Here is a 19,576-nt window from a genome sequence, read left to right on the forward strand (position 1 = left end):
TCATTCAACTTCAATGTCGATGACAAATTCAGCCCCATGAGCTTTGAGAGATGTCGACATGCAGAATGCAGCGGTGTCGTGAATGACAACCAGTCTACGCGACGCGAGAAGCGACCATGGCGTTATAAATCACACAGCGCTTGCAGCAGCTTTCCTGACAAAACAATGACAGCAAACACAGAACGTGAATATCAGAGCTCAAACAAATACAGACCTCTTCATGTGTTTGCTTCAGATCTACAGCTGGAGGAAAGTATTTTAAATGATGACAAGCGGGCTGCGCGGTCAATCTCACGGTCAAATATTGACCATGACCAAAGTTAATGAGTCGACCGGTTAAAAATGATCTAAATGTTTAAGCTTCTGCCACTACATTAAAACTGATAAAGAATGCTTTTAAAATACAATTTGATCTGTGAAACTACACTAGGCTTATTATGATAAACAATCGCATTGGTCCCAACAAAGAAATAGATGTAAACTCACCTGTCAATGAGTACACAAGATTTCTCCAGGTCTGTTCGGATGATCGCGGGAAAGTGAGTCAATATACAGGTGTATAGGGAAGTGTTGACAAGAAGTCTTTACATGGCCTCTCGTAGACTTTTTGCAAGGGGCACTTGAGACTCGCTTTATATGCAAGAAGTGATGCATGGTGTGTGCGTGATTAATTGGTGATCTATTCAATCCCCAGGGACATAAGTGAAAAATGTAGCAGGCACAAATATTAACCCGCAATCGAGTCCTCGATCTCGGTGTCTGTAAGTGTTCATATGGGATTCATTGGGTTCAAAACTGCGTTTGCGATGTTACGGTTTCCACTCTTTTTTTTGTATATTAAAGAGCTGAAAATAAATAATCTGTCATCTTTTATTATCCTTCTAAACTGTCTTTGTTCTGCTAAACACAAGGAAAGATATTTGGAAGAGTGTCAGCAACCAAACAAATCTCATCTCCCATTGACACATTATTTATTATCCATACTATGGCAGAAAATGGGGGACGAGATCTGATTGGTTACTGACATTCTTCTAAATATCTTCCTTTGTGTTCAGCAGAACAAAGAAATGTTTGCAGGCTTGGAAGTAAATGATGTCTTCGTGTCATCATCTACGCTCTTGTCATTTCAAACCTGTGTGACTTTCCTCCGCAGAATACAAAAGAAGATATTTTGAAGAATGGCAACAAAACCTATCGTACCCGCCAGATCCCTGCACTCTGCAAAGGAACGAAGCCTTGTAGTGCCATCCAAAAAAAGGGGTAAAAAATCAATCACACTTACCTTCTCTGGATCTGTTCCACATTGGTTAACATCTGATCTACAAGATCAGCAGATTCTGTTGCCATCTTTAAGAATTGGCTGAAATGCATCTCTTCCGTCAGCACCTGACCAGTTAGTTCTGACTTCCATCTCTTTTCTACTCTTTCTATCCTTATAATCTTAGCTTTGTATACTGTGGTAGGCGATATGAGAACTGTTCTAAGGCGCTCGTATAGCATATGCTTTTTGTTGTCCTTATGTTGTGCCAATTTCTTGTTTGCCTCATATGTAAGTCACTTTGGATAAAAGCGTCTGCTAATGTAAATGTTAAATGTTGTTTGGTTAAAAACATTCTTTGAAATATCTTCTTTTGTGTTCTGCAGAAGAAAGTAATACAGGTTAAAAATGACAAGAGGGTGGGTAAATGATGACAGAATTTTCCTTTTTAGGCCAACTATCACTTTAATGGCAACATTAAAGGGATTGCTTTATCATAAGATCATGTGATTTAATCTTCAAGTATGTCTCTCATAAAATGTGTCTTCTCTAAAGCTGCATTTATAACAATGCGAAAATAAAAATTAGAAATGCATTTCAATTCAAATCAATTAAAGATCTGTACAAATGACCAATTGCTGTTCTCCAAGATCTATGGACCTTAAAAGTGTGTCTGATTTATTGCGTTATACAGGTAACCAATTGTCCTTATGGCTAAAAAAATGCACATGTAGCTGTGCACAAGCAGATACCGTATAACTAATTACATCACCTTTGTGAACTTTAGTCAAAAAATGACAGACTAATATTGACCCTTGAGTTACTATCAGTGCTTTGAGGTGGTGCCCTTTCAAGAAGTAATAATTCACCCAAAAATGAAAATTCTGTCATCATTTACTCACCCTCTTGTCATTTCAAACCTTTATGACTTTCATTCTTCCGCAAAACATACAAGAAGATATTGTAAAGAATGTTGGTAACCGAACAGCACTGGCACCCATTCACTTCTACTGTATGGACACAAAACCAATGCAAGTGGGTGCCGGTTAACAACATTCTTCAAAATATCTTCTTTTGTGTTCTCCAGAGGAAAGAAAGTCATACAGGTACGAGACGAGAAGATGGTGAGTAAACGATGACAGAACTTCTATTTTGGGGTGAACTATCACTTTAAGATCAATGATGAATAAGACAAATCAGCACAAAGAAAACAAATAATTTGAACATGTTTGTTTAGCATGGAATCACAACAATTGCATCACTATTGCAATACCATGAGAACCTCCAGGTGTCTTTGGTGAAAACACAAGGGTCCTGTGAAAGCACATGATAATATATAATTACCTTTAGACGCAATATTGATGAGAGCACAGCCAGGTGTACTGTGGGAACAATAATCTCTGTCTCGGTGTTGTTAATAATTACAGAGTAAACAGTGTTATGCAAACCTGCCTCACAAATATAAAGACAATTAAAGGCTGTTTTAGCATAAATAATAGCTTTTGTTATTGAAGGATGGGAAAAAAAAACCTTTCTGGGAAGGCAAATCATATAATTACATTATAATTCATTTATGAGATACCTGATTTAACTAAAAATGACATCTAAAACGTACGACTAAATCAATAGCAGTAGCAAGATTAAAGTTTACACCGTGGAGCTTAAAAAAATAACGGTACACAGGTGCTTGTGGTGCACTCAAAGCAAAAACAATGTATTAAAGTCAGCAGGCTTGTGTGGCATAGTTTAGAGAATGTTCAGGAAAAAAACTGACATGATTTTGAAAACTGTAACATAAAAAAATAACACATCAACACCAGTGTCACGTTTAAACACAATAATCGACAGCAAACTGCAGAGAACAAGGCTTTGTTAAAGGCAGATATCATAAAAAGACATGGAAAAATGCACATCTGGAGCGTGTTGTTTCTTCTTCTGCGAAACAGAAACTTACATCTAAACCAGTATGACTTTCATAAAAATGAATCCTGCTTGACATTATTCATAAAGTAGGCTACATCCCGAGTAATATAGCTCTGCGTAAACAGATTCAGAGGGACTAGTAAAAAAATGACCTGCAAGCTTTACTGCTCAAACATGAGCTTTGCCTGAAGCTACACACAATCCTTCAGAGCATGTTGTAAGAATTCAATAAGATATTATTATAAACTTTCATTAAGAGAGCTTCGTGGGTCTATGCACCCAATAACTTGCATTTAAAGTTGTGTTGAGAACGCAGAGTACAATATTTAAACCAAGTGTTTTGTGTAATGGGCTTCAAAAATGCAATTCAAGGAATAAAGCACAGCCTGCTGGTCATTATTACACAACCCCAACAGGACTCTGACGCAAAGCGGACGCCACTCAAGGTGGTGGAACTGGTTTTTGAAACATGGTGGCATGTCGACCAGCTTGGACCAGCTAATAACCAGATTAGACCAGCTCGAAACCAGATCCAGCGCTCCAAAACGCATCTTCCCATGAGGGACTCCAATCTGAATGAAGTGTTTCAAAGAGCTGTGTAGTGTCTAATAAAACTATTCTCCAGCAAATTAATAAACATGCATATCAACTAACATACAAGCAGCAAAACTGAACCACAAAGAGCTTTCATTTTTTCATTGAAGAAAACAAATGTGCACTGGATAATAAATATTTGCATACACAGTATGCATCAGACATCTGTTATTTTTATGACCTTCAACAATATCCAAGAGCCAATGCACCTTTATGAAAGTATTTGACTAGATATGCAACCTAGTTATTTGTATTTTGTATTCCCTTCTTAACAAGGATTCATAGGTGCACAAAACCACAGCTCGCAGCATTAATGTCTATGCCAGTATAAAGATCGTTCATCCCACCTTACGGCCCAAAAGACGGATATTAGATTGGTATGACAACACGAGCTAGTCTTATCTGATAAACCACACTCCCGAGATTTAAAATGACTTCTTGAGCCATGTTGATCTCTGTCTTATACTCTCAGTCATATGACTAGACCACACTGACAGCACCTCGCCACAACAGTCCTTTATTAGGGCAGCACTTGCCGTTCCCACTATTAATAATTACGGGTTTAAAATATCTTGTCTGGATTCAGTCTAATGGATTGGGAACATGATGACACACACAGCTTTTCTAGAAGCACTTTTTCAAAACATCTCTCAATGATGCTGAGGGGGACGAAACAGAACATAGCTGTTGATTAAAATCTGTGGATGTCTTTGCCCTGTGAAAGGAGGAAATGTTTAACTTGATTATTGAGAAATGGAGCATCTTCACAGAATGACCAAAACTTGACTAATGGTTAAATGGATACAAAGGATCCAAGGCCAGTCATTAAGTAACTGAGAGGATCAATCTCCTTTTCATTTACGTCTACGCACTATGCAAACTTTGAGAAACATTCTTTAAGCATTGGATGTCTTCTCAAGTTGTTATCAGTTTAAGTGCTTCGAGTTTGATGCAGCTACACAAACGGGTCTATTTAGTTATATTTTGATTCTGTGCAAACATGGGCAAAAAAAGAAATACGGCTAACTTTGTGAAGAGAGGTCATCAAAACTTCAGTTTTACGGTGGGTAAGTCCACTATTTTTCTGTAGTTACTTTTAAGGTTAAAAGTGTATTAATAAAGTTTGATAATGACATCTGAACACAAGCTGAAACAATATTTTTCACTGAGGGCATCCAAAGCAATACATTTCCATCACTCATCATTCTTTCATATCAAAGGATATGATGGATATGAGCAGAGCATAAAAAAAGTTTAGACTCAAAGGGATGGTTCACACAGACGTTCTGTCATCATTTATTCACAGTCAAGTATAAGCAAAACTGTCTACGTTTCTTTGTTCTGTTGAACACAATAAAATATATTTCAATAGTGCCCAAGAACTGGTTGGTTCAGCAGAACAACAAAGTTTGGAATAACTTGCGGTTGAATACAAAATGATGACAGAATTTTCTTTTTGTGGTGAACTATAACTTTTTTTGTCAGATTTTATTAATTTCCATGATTCCTCCTGGCCTCCAAAAGCAAAATTCCTAAACTCCCTGATATTTATGAGTTTTCCATAACTGCAGGAAGCATTCTTGTGACCACTTGGTTCTTTGGGGTAAACAGACCAATACAAACGAAATTTGTTCGAATACATACCACAACAAATTTAAATAAAATAAGATTAACAAGATCATTACAAAGTTCACACACACGCAAGAACATTTTTTATATTGCACATTAAGTCAACAGACTGACGATGAGTTACCCTGATGCATAAAATGTCTGACATACCTAGCGCTCAGTCATCAGAACTTACTATATGCCCTTATTCTGTTGCACAAAGGAACCACATATTCCAACTAAAAGTAGAGCTACTAAAGTTTAATGAAAGTTTAGATTTAAAAAGGCATCAGTTCAATCGTGGACTGTTGAATGTAGAATACGTGAAACGTGACCAGTGAACATTAAACGTTACACACCAGCTTGATGGTCCTGTTAAGGATGCCATCGTTCAAACAGACAAAGCTATCCAAATGTTGACATAAAAGGAACTAAGTTATACTTCCAGACATGCATTGTTCGGATTATTCCTTGATTTCCTGTTCCTCTGTCATTTTCTCACTTTTCCTGTTGGCCAGTTCCTTCAGCCCCTCCTGAAGCTGTTCAACGGCCTCTGCATCTCCAGCTGCTTGCGCTAAGACCAGAGCCTCCTGGTACACTTTACCCGCCTCCTCAATCTGCCCTGATGACCAAACAAACAAGACAAACAATCAAAAATGACACATCTGTGCATCCCTTATTAATAATACCTACAGACATCTATATAAAATCATATCTACTGGTTTGTAAAAACACAACTGGACAGGTGAACGTTACTGTAAATAAAGAGAGCAGTTGAACCTTTGTGCATGAGAATTCCTGCCATATTTCCTAAAAGTACATGTTGATCAGGGTGACCAGATGCTTGTCCAAGCTCAACGGCCCTCTTTACGTGAGCCAGCGCTTCATCATGCTTCCCCTGCAGGTCCAAAACGGTTGCCAGGTCACTCATCAGAACCAGAGACTGAAACAGATTGCAACAGAATTATGCACATGCCTTCATCCCAGTGAATTAAAGTAAACATATTTATCGGTTTGTGGGTTAGCTTTGATTATAAATATGATATTAATAAACACGACATTGGTATTGGGATAATAAAGCACAAATGAAAATACTGTAAATAGTTCAGCAGCAGTATTGATGGTGCTACTGCTTGCCAAAAAAGAGAAATGAAATCCGAGTCTGACTGAGCGCATCATTTTCCAATAGATATCATGATAATATCATCATCTCAAACTCTTCCGGTCATGATAACCAATCTGATATTGTGACAGTTTGAACTCAAAATCTTGGCATTGCTAGTGCCTTGCTTTACCAGGAAAAACTAAGCCTGTCATGAGACATGAGAATTTATTTTACTTATTTGACACAGAACATCGGAAGACCTTTAAATGTCCTACATGTTAATCAATGAATAATTATGACTATAGTACATAGCAGTATGTTCATACTCAAAACCCATGTATTGCACAACACAGAAATGAAAGCCTATTACCTGTGGGTGGGACTCTCCCTGCTCCTCCTGGCAAATCTGCAGGGCATGTTGGTAATTCCTGCAAGCCCCTGTGAAACGGTGATTAGCTGCCAAATAACGCGCTCTCGCGTCCAGACTAAGACCCAACAGCAACCTGGTGTCTTTACGCTCCTCATCTAGTCAGAAAAGACACAAATATTCAGTATTCAGACACGTGTCAACAAAGTGTTGTTTTTTAAAGTACCTGACAGACTTCCCGGCGGAAGGTCTTTGTGTTTCTCAATCTTGGCCTCTAAAGAGTCCGTGCAGAACTGGAAGCCATGCTCTGCCAACTCGTTCCTGGAAATGAAAAGCATGAGTTACTGAACAGAGAAGAGGTTAGAAGGTCAACCGACTCAAGCGTTTTTTTTGTGGAAGATGAAAACGTACTTGTTTTGAGTAGCATATATGCTGGCCAGCTTCAGCGACATTTCAATTACGGCATTGTCATCCTTTCCAAAAACAGATTTTTTTTTTTAAGAGTTATTATATTAATACGCTTTCTAATGTAAGACTTTTTATTAATTCCCTTTTGACTCTTTGTTCATAAATAGCTAAATTGATCAAATAATGTTAAATTCTTGTCATGTACATTAATAGCATTTTCAAATCAATTGTGACATTTTACCTGTGGCGTGCCACCTGACAGCATGAAACTCATCGCTGCTTTGAACAGCTTCTCAGCCTGTAAAACAGACGACACACAACCAAATGCGTCGCCTTCAACCCCAGAGTACTCACTGATACAGAGTACTGTGAGTCAATGGATAAAAACAGAGTCAATGGTGAGTGTTACTCACATTATCCAGCTGACCTTGAACAAAAGCAAGATTCGCCATCTGGGGAGAGAGACACACATTAAGTTTATAGTTCTTTGGCTGTAATTATGCATTTGACTAGAATAATAAAAAACACACACCAGGCTGTATGTGTAAATGATGCCATCATTATTGTGTGTCTGATGTGCCAGTCGGACTGCTTTGTGCAAAAAAACATTCGCTGCGTCCAGTTCCCCGATCATCATGCTGTACTGTGAGGGAGGGCGATGGATAACATTCAGGCATTAAAAGTCAACAGTATTATTTTATTAAAACATTTTCATGTATAAGTGCAAACCTAACTAACATAATTAAATCATCGAAACATAAACTAAGGGTCTGCTATTTGTCTTAGTGACGACATGCACTTCAGATATCCCAGTATGGTTTGAGAAGAGCATCTTGGTCGAAAATGACAATTCTGCTATGAATTACTCAGAAGATGAAAGGATTTTCAATGCTTGTTGAACGACTTAAGTAATTCATGGCAGAATTGTCATTTTCGGCAGAGTTAATGGAGCCACATCGTCAATAACACAAATTGGCTAGTTTGATTATTCACCTATAAAGCACATAAAAATGCATATATTTTACGACAAATTGCTCAAAATTCTAAAACTTTATTTGCATTTTAATAATTCAATTCCATCTCATTATTGTGGACTTAACCCCAGTACATGTATCTTACACCACGGTATTGTAGTTTGTTTAGTCAATTTTTATCTTAATTGAGGCTTATTTATTTAGGTTTTAATATTGGATGTTCGAGGAAACAATTACAAAATGTGGCTTAAGGTTAAATATACAGCATTGATGTGATGTATGTGCAGCAAGAGAGATCAGTAAGATGATCAGTAAGATTAACCTTGGCTTTCTTCAACAGCAGAATTAATTCATCTTCAAGTTTCTGTTCTTCGGTCCTCTCGTCGGAGCTCCCAAAAAGCGAAAACGCTAATGCAAATCGCAGTGTTAGCTTGAGACTTACATTACATTACATACATTATCTCAATTTCATATGCAACACTGTTATGGCAGGTCACGGTGTCTACATCATGCATGTTTTGTTTCTTATACTATTACCTAAGGGATAATGTACAGGCAGCCGGTTGTTATGACAGAAATAAGCCAAGGCAGTGTGATCTTGTATCACACTAAAGGGGGTTATTTCGCGAAAACAGCCGGCTGCTTGTACATGATCCTGCTTATTAGCCTACACGGCTACATGAGAAAAAACTGGACATGAAATGGGAATTTTAATATATAGGCTACGTGTTTACCGAATGCAGACCTTCTGGGTGCCTTTGTGTTATTAGGTTTGAGAGGTTGTTATCTGGGAATAAAGAACCTGCAAATGTCGCGACTGGCCAATCAGAATCAAGCATTCCACGAGCCGTGTAATAAACTGAAAATAAACCTATTAAGTATAATACTTACCCATGGCACCCCATGCTGCAAGAGCCCACCCGGCTGTTCTCGTGCGATGCTTCTCATTGATAGATGCAACAACAGGGGGATACCATGACCTTCTGCGCCAGCTGCCTTGACAACGACTCGACTGCAAGCCGGCAGACTGATGATGCGTTTTCATTCGTGCACGATATAAGCTTAAAGCGGGCAGATTTATCGTACAGTCGTTTACACAATGCTTCAAACGAGCTATCTGTGAAGCAAGCCGTCTACTGTAAGAAAGCAGCGCCATGTTATTCTTCTTCTTCTTGTTGTTTTACGGCGGTCGGCATCCAGGGTCTTGGCGCATTACCGCCACCCTCTGTTCGCAGCGCCATGTTGTTTTAATTATGCAATGACCGTTTTCTCTATTTGATGAACACCTCAAGACCATCCATAACTTCCCTATTTCTTATAAAGAATAAAGCACTATTTAAAAAGTAATTCCCTCAGTGCTAATGCAGATGGTCAAAGACCATATTTTATATGTACACACATATAGGAAGTCTGTGGTGTTAATGTTTACAAGAAATGTAATCATTTATACAGGTATGAAACTACATAGGCCTAAGGGTGAGTAAATGATGACAGAATGTCCATTTTTGGATTAACTTTATTGGGAATAAAAAAACATATTGAATTTGGATGAATTAAATATATTCTTAGACAGATTATCTTAAAGGCATAGTCATGAAAATGTCGAACTTGAAATATCAATTTATCCTGCACGTCCTTACGTCATCACACTGAGCGAACCGTAAAATCCATACAACAGTAGATAAAAGACACTGGTTCGTTAAAATGCCAAACGAAATGAAATAAAGGCTGATGAAAAATATAGTTTACGTTACTTGTTCTTAGCTGCGCTAAAGTTACTGCGCGTTAATTGCTGTGCCTCATCTCAAGAACGTGATGACGTAACCGTGTTATTATTCAAAAGGCGCGTGTTCGAATCATCACTTCTGTTGTTTTTCGGCGTTTGTCTGTGAGGAAAAGCTAAACTAGTCACTTGCTGAACTTTTACTGAAGTCAAGATGTCTACATCTCCATCGCTGGAGGCAACATTCATCTTCAGCAACAGCCAGCTGTTTAGACACCCAGTTCGAGGCAAACACGTCGAGTAAATGTTGGACGTCGAGCTCGAGGTTAGTAACAACATCAAAACGACATGGAAATAGCGGTACAGTATTAACAATCATAACAAATAGTGGCACATAGGTAGATTACATAAAAACAGCAGTTCGCTACTGGCATAACGTTGAACGGGCGATATTCGTGTATTTAGGGAACGTATTTAAAGTTACGTACACATTATGTACATTACATACAATATGTTTGATACTTGTATAATACATATGCAAATATTGATATGTGTTTCACTGTTGTCTGCCGTGATGCACCATTTTTTTGAGGCAACAATAAGCTGTCTTCCTGGGGACAACTGTGGCTCCAAACCCCAGCCTGATGCTCATCCTTATGCCACCCAATGATGATTTACTCACTGCCTTTCTGCCTGTTTCCCCATCTGATGCAGTGAGTATTGAACTCCCGTCAGATGCAGAGAGAGCTCTCCCTGTATAATAACTATGCCTTTCTACCTGTTTCCCCATCTGATGCAGTGAGTATTGAAATGCTGTCAGATGCCGAGAGAGCTCTCCCTGTATAATAACTATGCCTTTCTGCCTGTTTCCCCATCTGATGCAGTGAGTATTGAACTCCCGTCAGATGCAGAGAGAGCTCTCCCTGTATAATAACTATGCCTTTCTACCTGTTTCCCCATCTGATGCAGTGAGTATTGAACTCCCGTCAGATGCAGAGAGAGCTCTCCCTGTATAATAACTATGCCTTTCTGCCTGTTTCCCCATCTGATGCAGTGAGTATTGAACTCCCGTCAGATGCAGAGAGAGCTCTCCATGTATAATAACTATGCCTTTCTGCCTGTTTCCCCATCTGATGCAGTGAGTATTGAACTCCCGTCAGATGCCGAGAGAGCTCTCCCTGTATAATAACTATGCCTTTCTGCCTGTGTCCCCATCTGATGCAGTGAGTATTGAACTCCCGTCAGATGCAGAGAGAGCTCTCCCTGTATAATAACTATGCCTTTCTACCTGTTTCCCCATCTGATGCAGTGAGTATTGAACTCCCGTCAGATGCCGAGAGAGCTCTCCCTGTATAATAACTATGCCTTTCTACCTGTTTTCCCCATCTGATGCAGTGAGTATTGAACTCCCGTCAGATGCAGAGAGAGCTCTCCCTGTATAATAACTATGCCTTTCTACCTGTTTCCCCATCTGATGCAGTGAGTTTTGAACTCTCGTCAGATGCCGAGAGAGCTCTCCCTGTATAATAACTATGCCTTTCTACCTGTTTCCCCATCTGATGCAGTGAGTATTGAAATGCTGTCAGATGCCGAGAGAGCTCTCCCTGTATAATAACTATGCCTTTCTGCCTGTTTCCCCATCTGATGCAGTAAGTATTGAACTCCCGTCAGATGCCGAGAGAGCTCTCCCTGTATAATAACTATGCCTTTCTGCCTGTTTCCCAATCTGATGCAGTGAGTATTGAACTCCCGTCAGATGCCGAGAGAGCTCTCCCTGTATAATAACTTTGCCTTTCTACCTGTTTCCCCATCTGATGCAGTGAGTATTGAACTCCCATCAGATGGCGAGAGAGCTCTCCCTGTATAATAACTATGCCTTTCTGCCTGTTTCCCCATCTGATGCAGTGAGTATTGAACTCCCGTCAGATGCCGAGAGAGCTCTCCCTGTATAATAACTATGCCTTTCTGCCTGTTTCCCCATCTGATGCAGTGAATATTGAAATGCTGTCAGATGCCGAGAGAGCTCTCCCTGTATAACAACTATGCCTTTCTGCCTGTTTCCCCATCTGATGCAGTGAGTATTGAACTCCCATCAGATGCCGAGAGAGCTCTCCCTGTATAATAACTATGCCTTTCTGCCTGTTTCCCCATCTGATGCAGTGAGTATTGAACTCCCATCACATGCCGAGAGAGCTCTCCCTGTATAATAACTATGCCTTTCTGCCTGTTTCCCCATCTGATGCAGTGAGTATTGAACTCCCGTCAGATGCCGAGAGAGCTCTCCCTGTATAATAACTATGCCTTTCTACCTGTTTCCCCATCTGATGCAGTAAGTATTGAAATGCTGTCAGATGCCGAGAGAGCTCTCCCTGTATAATAACTATGCCTTTCTGCCTGTTTCCCCATCTGATGCAGTGAGTTTTGAAATGCCGAGAGAGCTCTCCCTTTATAATAACTATGCCTTTCTACCTGTTTCCCCATCTGATGCAGTGAGTATTGAACTCCCGTCAGATGCCGAGAGAGCTCTCCCTGTATAATAACTATGCCTTTCTACCTGTTTCCCCATCTGATGCAGTGAGTATTGAACTCCCGTCAGATGCCGAGAGAGCTCTTCCTGTATAATAACTATGCCTTTCTGCCTGTTTCCCCATCTGATGCAGTGAGTATTGAAATGCTGTCAGATGCCGAGAGAGCTCTCCCTGTATAATAACTATGCCTTTCTACCTGTTTCCCCATCTGATGCAGTGAGTATTGAACTCCCGTCAGATGCCGAGAGAGCTCTCCCTGTATAATAACTATGCCTTTCTACCTGTTTCCCCATCTGATGCAGTGAGTATTGAACTCTCGTCAGATGCCGAGAGAGCTCTCCCTGTATAATAACTATGCCTTTCTGCCTGTTTCCCCATCTGATGCAGTGAGTATTGAAATGCTGTCAGATGCCGAGAGAGCTCTCCCTGTATAATAACTATGCCTTTCTACCTGTTTCCCCATCTGATGCAGTGAGTATTGAACTCCCGTCAGATGCCGAGAGAGCTCTCCCTGTATAATAACTATGCCTTTCTACCTGTTTCCCCATCTGATGCAGTGAGTATTGAACTCCCGTCAGATGCCGAGAGAGCTCTCCCTGTATAATAACTATGCCTTTCTACCTGTTTCCTCATCTGATGCAGTGAGTATTGAAATGCTGTCAGATGCCGAGAGAGCTCTTCCTTTATAATAACTATGCCTTTTCTACCTGTTTCCCCATCTGATGCAGTGAGAATTGAACTCCCGTCAGATGCCGAGAGAGCTCTTCCTGTATAATAACTATGCCTTTCTGCCTGTTTCCCCATCTGATGCAGTGAGTATTGAACTCCCGTCAGATGCCGAGAGAGCTCTCCCTGTATAATAACTATGCCTTTCTGCCTGTTTCCCCATCTGATGCAGTGAGTATTGAAATGCTGTCAGATGCCGAGAGAGCTCTCCCTGTATAATAACTATGCCTTTCTACCTGTTTCCCCATCTGATGCAGTGAGTATTGAAATGCTGTCAGATGCCGAGAGAGCTCTTCCTGTATAATAACTATGCCTTTCTGCCTGTTTCCCCATCTGATGCAGTGAGAATTGAACTCCCGTCAGATGCCGAGAGAGCTCTCCCTGTATAATAACTATGCCTTTCTGCCTGTTTCCCCATCTGATGCAGTGAGTATTGAACTCCCATCAGATGCCGAGAGAGCTCTCCCTGTATAATAACTATGCCTTTCTACCTGTTTCCCCATCTGATGCAGTGAGTATTGAACTCCCGTCAGATGCAGAGAGAGCTCTCCATGTATAATAACTATGCCTTTCTGCCTGTTTCCCCATCTGATGCAGTGAGTTTTGAAATGCCGAGAGAGCTCTCCCTTTATAATAACTATGCCTTTCTACCTGTTTCCCCATCTGATGCAGTGAGTATTGAACTCCCGTCAGATGCCGAGAGAGCTCTCCCTGTATAATAACTATGCCTTTCTACCTGTTTCCCCATCTGATGCAGTGAGTATTGAACTCCCGTCAGATGCCGAGAGAGCTCTTCCTGTATAATAACTATGCCTTTCTGCCTGTTTCCCCATCTGATGCAGTGAGTATTGAAATGCTGTCAGATGCCGAGAGAGCTCTCCCTGTATAATAACTATGCCTTTCTACCTGTTTCCCCATCTGATGCAGTGAGTATTGAACTCCCGTCAGATGCCGAGAGAGCTCTCCCTGTATAATAACTATGCCTTTCTACCTGTTTCCCCATCTGATGCAGTGAGTATTGAACTCTCGTCAGATGCCGAGAGAGCTCTCCCTGTATAATAACTATGCCTTTCTGCCTGTTTCCCCATCTGATGCAGTGAGTATTGAAATGCTGTCAGATGCCGAGAGAGCTCTCCCTGTATAATAACTATGCCTTTCTACCTGTTTCCCCATCTGATGCAGTGAGTATTGAACTCCCGTCAGATGCCGAGAGAGCTCTCCCTGTATAATAACTATGCCTTTCTACCTGTTTCCCCATCTGATGCAGTGAGTATTGAACTCCCGTCAGATGCCGAGAGAGCTCTCCCTGTATAATAACTATGCCTTTCTACCTGTTTCCTCATCTGATGCAGTGAGTATTGAAATGCTGTCAGATGCCGAGAGAGCTCTTCCTTTATAATAACTATGCCTTTTCTACCTGTTTCCCCATCTGATGCAGTGAGAATTGAACTCCCGTCAGATGCCGAGAGAGCTCTTCCTGTATAATAACTATGCCTTTCTGCCTGTTTCCCCATCTGATGCAGTGAGTATTGAACTCCCGTCAGATGCCGAGAGAGCTCTCCCTGTATAATAACTATGCCTTTCTGCCTGTTTCCCCATCTGATGCAGTGAGTATTGAAATGCTGTCAGATGCCGAGAGAGCTCTCCCTGTATAATAACTATGCCTTTCTACCTGTTTCCCCATCTGATGCAGTGAGTATTGAAATGCTGTCAGATGCCGAGAGAGCTCTTCCTGTATAATAACTATGCCTTTCTGCCTGTTTCCCCATCTGATGCAGTGAGAATTGAACTCCCGTCAGATGCCGAGAGAGCTCTCCCTGTATAATAACTATGCCTTTCTGCCTGTTTCCCCATCTGATGCAGTGAGTATTGAACTCCCATCAGATGCCGAGAGAGCTCTCCCTGTATAATAACTATGCCTTTCTACCTGTTTCCCCATCTGATGCAGTGAGTATTGAACTCCCGTCAGATGCCGAGAGAGCTCTCCCTGTATAATAACTATGCCTTTCTACCTGTTTCCCCATCTGATGCAGTAAGTATTGAAATGCTGTCAGATGCCGAGAGAGCTCTCCCTGTATAATAACTATGCCTTTCTACCTGTTTCCCCATCTGATGCAGTAAGTATTGAAATGCTGTCAGATGCCGAGAGAGCTCTCCCTGTATAATAACTATGCCTTTCTGCCTGTTTCCCCATCTGATGCAGTGAGTTTTGAAATGCCGAGAGAGCTCTCCCTTTATAATAACTATGCCTTTCTACCTGTTTCCCCATCTGATGCAGTGAGTATTGAACTCCCGTCAGATGCCGAGAGAGCTCTTCCTGTATAATAACTATGCCTTTCTACCTGTTTCCCCATCTGATGCAGTGAGTATTGAAATGCTGTCAGATGCCGAGAGAGCTCTCCCTGTATAATAACTTTGCCTTTCTACCTGTTTCCCCATCTGATGCAGTGAGTATTGAACTCCCGTCAGATGCCGAGAGAGCTCTCCCTGTATAATAACTATGCCTTTCTACCTGTTTCCCCATCTGATGCAGTGAGTATTGAACTCTCGTCAGATGCCGAGAGAGCTCTCCCTGTATAATAACTATGCCTTTCTGCCTGTTTCCCCATCTGATGCAGTGAGTATTGAAATGCTGTCAGATGCCGAGAGAGCTCTCCCTGTATAATAACTATGCCTTTCTACCTGTTTCCCCATCTGATGCAGTGAGTATTGAACTCCCGTCAGATGCCGAGAGAGCTCTCCCTGTATAATAACTATGCCTTTCTACCTGTTTCCCCATCTGATGCAGTGAGTATTGAACTCCCGTCAGATGCCGAGAGAGCTCTCCCTGTATAATAACTATGCCTTTCTACCTGTTTCCCCATCTGATGCAGTGAGTATTGAAATGCTGTCAGATGCCGAGAGAGCTCTTCCTTTATAATAACTATGCCTTTTCTACCTGTTTCCCCATCTGATGCAGTGAGAATTGAACTCCCGTCAGATGCCGAGAGAGCTCTTCCTGTATAATAACTATGCCTTTCTGCCTGTTTCCCCATCTGATGCAGTGAGAATTGAACTCCCGTCAGATGCCGAGAGAGCTCTTCCTGTATAATAACTATGCCTTTCTGCCTGTTTCCCCATCTGATGCAGTGAGTATTGAACTCCCGTCAGATGCTGAGAGAGCTCTCCCTGTATAATAACTATGCCTTTCTGCCTGTTTCCCCATCTGATGCAGTGAGTATTGAAATGCTGTCAGATGCCGAGAGAGCTCTCCCTGTATAATAACTATGCCCTTCTACCGGTTTCCTGATGCAGTGAGTATTGAACTCCCGTCAGATGCCGAGAGAGCTCTTCCTGTATAATAACTATGCCTTTCTGCCTGTTTCCCCATCTGATGCAGTGAGTATTGAACTCCCGTCAGATGCCGAGAGAGCTCTCCTTGTATAATAACTATGCCTTTCTACCTGTTTCCCCATCTGATGCAGTGAGTATTGAAATGCTGTCAGATGCCGAGAGAGCTCTCCCTGTATAATAACTATGCCTTTCTACCGGTTTCCTGATGCAGTGAGTATTGAACTCCCGTCAGATGCCGCGAGAGCTCTCCCTGTATAATAACTATGCCTTTCTGCCTGTTTCCCCATCTGATGCAGTGAGTATTGAACTCCCATCAGATGCCGAGAGAGCTCTCCCTGTATAATAACTATGCCTTTCTGCCTGTTTCCCCATCTGATGCAGTGAGTATTGAAATGCTGTCAGATGCCGAGAGAGCTCTCCCTGTATAATAACTATGCCTTTCTGCCTGTTTCCCCATCTGATGCAGTGAGTATTGAACTCCCGTCAGATGCCGAGAGAGCTCTCCCTGTATAATAACTATGCCTTTCTGCCTGTTTCCCCATCTGATGCAGTGAGTATTGAACTCCCATCAGATGCCGAGAGAGCTCTCCCTGTATAATAACTATGCCTTTCTGCCTGTTTCCCCATCTGATGCAGTGAGTATTGAAATGCTGTCAGATGCCGAGAGAGCTCTCCCTGTATAATAACTATGCCTTTCTGCCTTTTTCCCCATCTGATGCAGTGAGTATTGAAATGCTGTCAGATGCCGAGAGAGCTCTCCCTGTATAATAACTATGCCTTTCTGCCTGTTTCCCCATCTGATGCAGTGATTATTGAAATGCTGTCAGATGCCGAGAGAGCTCTCCCTGTATAATAACTATGCCTTTCTACCTGTTTCCCCATCTGATGCAGTGAGTATTGAAATGCTGTCAGATGCTGAGAGAGCTCTCCCTGTATAATAACTATGCCTTTCTACCTGTTTCCCCATCTGATGCAGTGAGTATTGAACTCCCGTCAGATGCAGAGAGAGCTCTCCCTGTATAATAACTATGCCTTTCTACCTGTTTCCCCATCTGATGCAGTGAGTATTGAAATGCTGTCAGATGCTGAGAGAGCTCTCCCTGTATAATAACTATGCCTTTCTGCCTGTTTCCCCATCTGATGCAGTGAGTATTGAAATGCTGTCAGTTGCCGAGAGAGCTCTCCCTGTATAATAACTATGCCTTTCTGCCTGTTTCCCCATCTGATGCAGTGAGTATTGAAATGCTGTCAGTTGCCGAGAGAGCTCTCCCTGTATAATAACTATGCCTTTCTACCTGTTTTCCCCATGTGATGCAGTGAGTATTGAACTCCCGTCAGATGCCGAGAGAGCTCTCCCTGTATAATAACTATGCCTTTCTACCCGTTTCCCCATCTGATGCAGTGAGTATTGAACTCCCGTCAGATGCCGAGAGAGCTCTCCCTGTATAATAACTATGCCTTTCTGCCTGTTTCCCCATCTGATGCAGTGAGTATTGAACTCCCGTCAGATGCCGAGAGAGCTCTCCCTGTATAATAACTATGCCTTTCTACCTGTTTTCCATATCTGATGCAGTGAGTATTGAACTCCCGTCAGATGCCGAGAGAGCTCTCCCTGTATAATAACTATGCCTTTCTACCTGTTTTCCCCATGTGATGCAGTGAGTATTGAACTCCCGTCAGATGCCGAGAGAGCTCTCCCTGTATAATAACTATGCCTTTCTGCCTTTTTCCCCATCTGATGCAGTGAGTATTGAAATGCTGTCAGATGCCGAGAGAGCTCTCCCTGTATAATAACTATGCCTTTCTACCTGTTTCCCCATCTGATGCAGTGAGTATTGAAATGCTGTCAGATGCCGAGAGAGCTCTCCCTGTATAATAACTATGCCTTTCTACCTGTTTCCCCATCTGATGCAGTGAGTATTGAACTCCCGTCAGATGCCGAGAGAGCTCTCCCTGTATAATAACTATGCCTTTCTACCTGTTTCCCCATCTGATGCAGTGAGTATTGAAATGCTGTCAGATGCCGAGAGAGCTCTCCCTGTATAATAACTATGCCTTTCTACCTATTTCCCCATCTGATGCAGTGAGTATTGAAATGCTGTCAGATGCCGAGAGAGCTCTCCCTGTATAATAACTATGCCTTTCTGCCTGTTTCCCCATCTGATGCAGTGAGTATTGAAATGCTGTCAGATGCCGAGAGAGCTCTCCCTGTATAATAACTATGCCTTTCTGCCTGTTTCCCCATCTGATGCAGTGATTATTGAAATGCTGTCAGATGCCGAGAGAGCTCTCCCTGTATAATAACTATGCCTTTCTACCTGTTTTCCATATCTGATGCAGTGAGTATTGAACTCCCGTCAGATGCCGAGAGAGCTCTCCCTGTATAATAACTATGCCTTTCTGCCTTTTTCCCCATCTGATGCAGTGAGTATTGAAATGCTGTCAGATGCCGAGAGAGCTCTCCCTGTATAATAACTATGCCTTTCTACCTGTTTCCCCATCTGATGCAGTGAGTATTGAACTCCCGTCAGATGCCGAGAGAGCTCTCCCTGTATAATAACTATGCCTTTCTGCCTTTTTCCCCATCTGATGCAGTGAGTATTGAAATGCTGTCAGATGCCGAGAGAGCTCTCCCTGTATAATAACTATGCCTTTCTACCTGTTTCCCCATCTGATGCAGTGAGTATTGAACTCCCGTCAGATGCCGAGAGAGCTCTCCCTGTATAATAACTATGCCTTTCTACCTGTTTCCCCATCTGATGCAGTGAGTATTGAAATGCTGTCAGATGCCGAGAGAGCTCTCCCTGTATAATAACTATGCCTTTCTGCCTGTTTCCCCATCTGATGCAGTGAGTATTGAAATGCTGTCAGATGCCGAGAGAGCTCTCCCTGTATAATAACTATGCCTTTCTACCTGTTTCCCCATCTGATGCAGTGAGTATTGAACTCCCATCAGATGCCGAGAGAGCTCTTCCTGTATAATAACTATGCCTTTCTACCTGTTATGCCAAAAAACATGCCGCATGAAG

The 19,576-nt window shown here is 41.7% G+C and overlaps 1 protein-coding gene across 2 annotated transcripts; it reads right to left on the minus strand.

Annotated features, from left to right (window-relative positions):
• Positions 1 to 1,708: 1,708 nt before the first annotated feature.
• On the minus strand, positions 1,709 to 9,463 carry ttc19 (tetratricopeptide repeat domain 19). Of its 2 annotated transcripts, none has more exons than XM_079453379.1 (10): positions 9,129 to 9,463; positions 8,560 to 8,645; positions 7,796 to 7,906; positions 7,677 to 7,715; positions 7,505 to 7,561; positions 7,267 to 7,328; positions 7,082 to 7,176; positions 6,859 to 7,013; positions 6,164 to 6,326; positions 1,709 to 6,005 (listed from the first exon to the last, which is right to left on the minus strand). In XM_079453379.1, exons 1-10 carry the CDS (start codon positions 9,391 to 9,393, stop codon positions 5,848 to 5,850), a joined length of 1,191 nt encoding a protein of 396 aa, XP_079309505.1. In that variant the 5' UTR covers positions 9,394 to 9,463; the 3' UTR covers positions 1,709 to 5,847. The 2 variants fall into 2 exon arrangements, with proteins under 2 accessions (XP_079309505.1, XP_079309506.1); XM_079453380.1 differs by having other exon boundaries at positions 7,796 to 7,901; positions 9,129 to 9,456.
• Between the last annotated feature and the right edge of the window lie 10,113 nt (positions 9,464 to 19,576).

Source organism: Barbatula barbatula (genome assembly GCF_947034865.1).
Source record: "Barbatula barbatula genome assembly, chromosome: 3".
Lineage (NCBI taxonomy): Eukaryota > Metazoa > Chordata > Actinopteri > Cypriniformes > Nemacheilidae > Barbatula > Barbatula barbatula.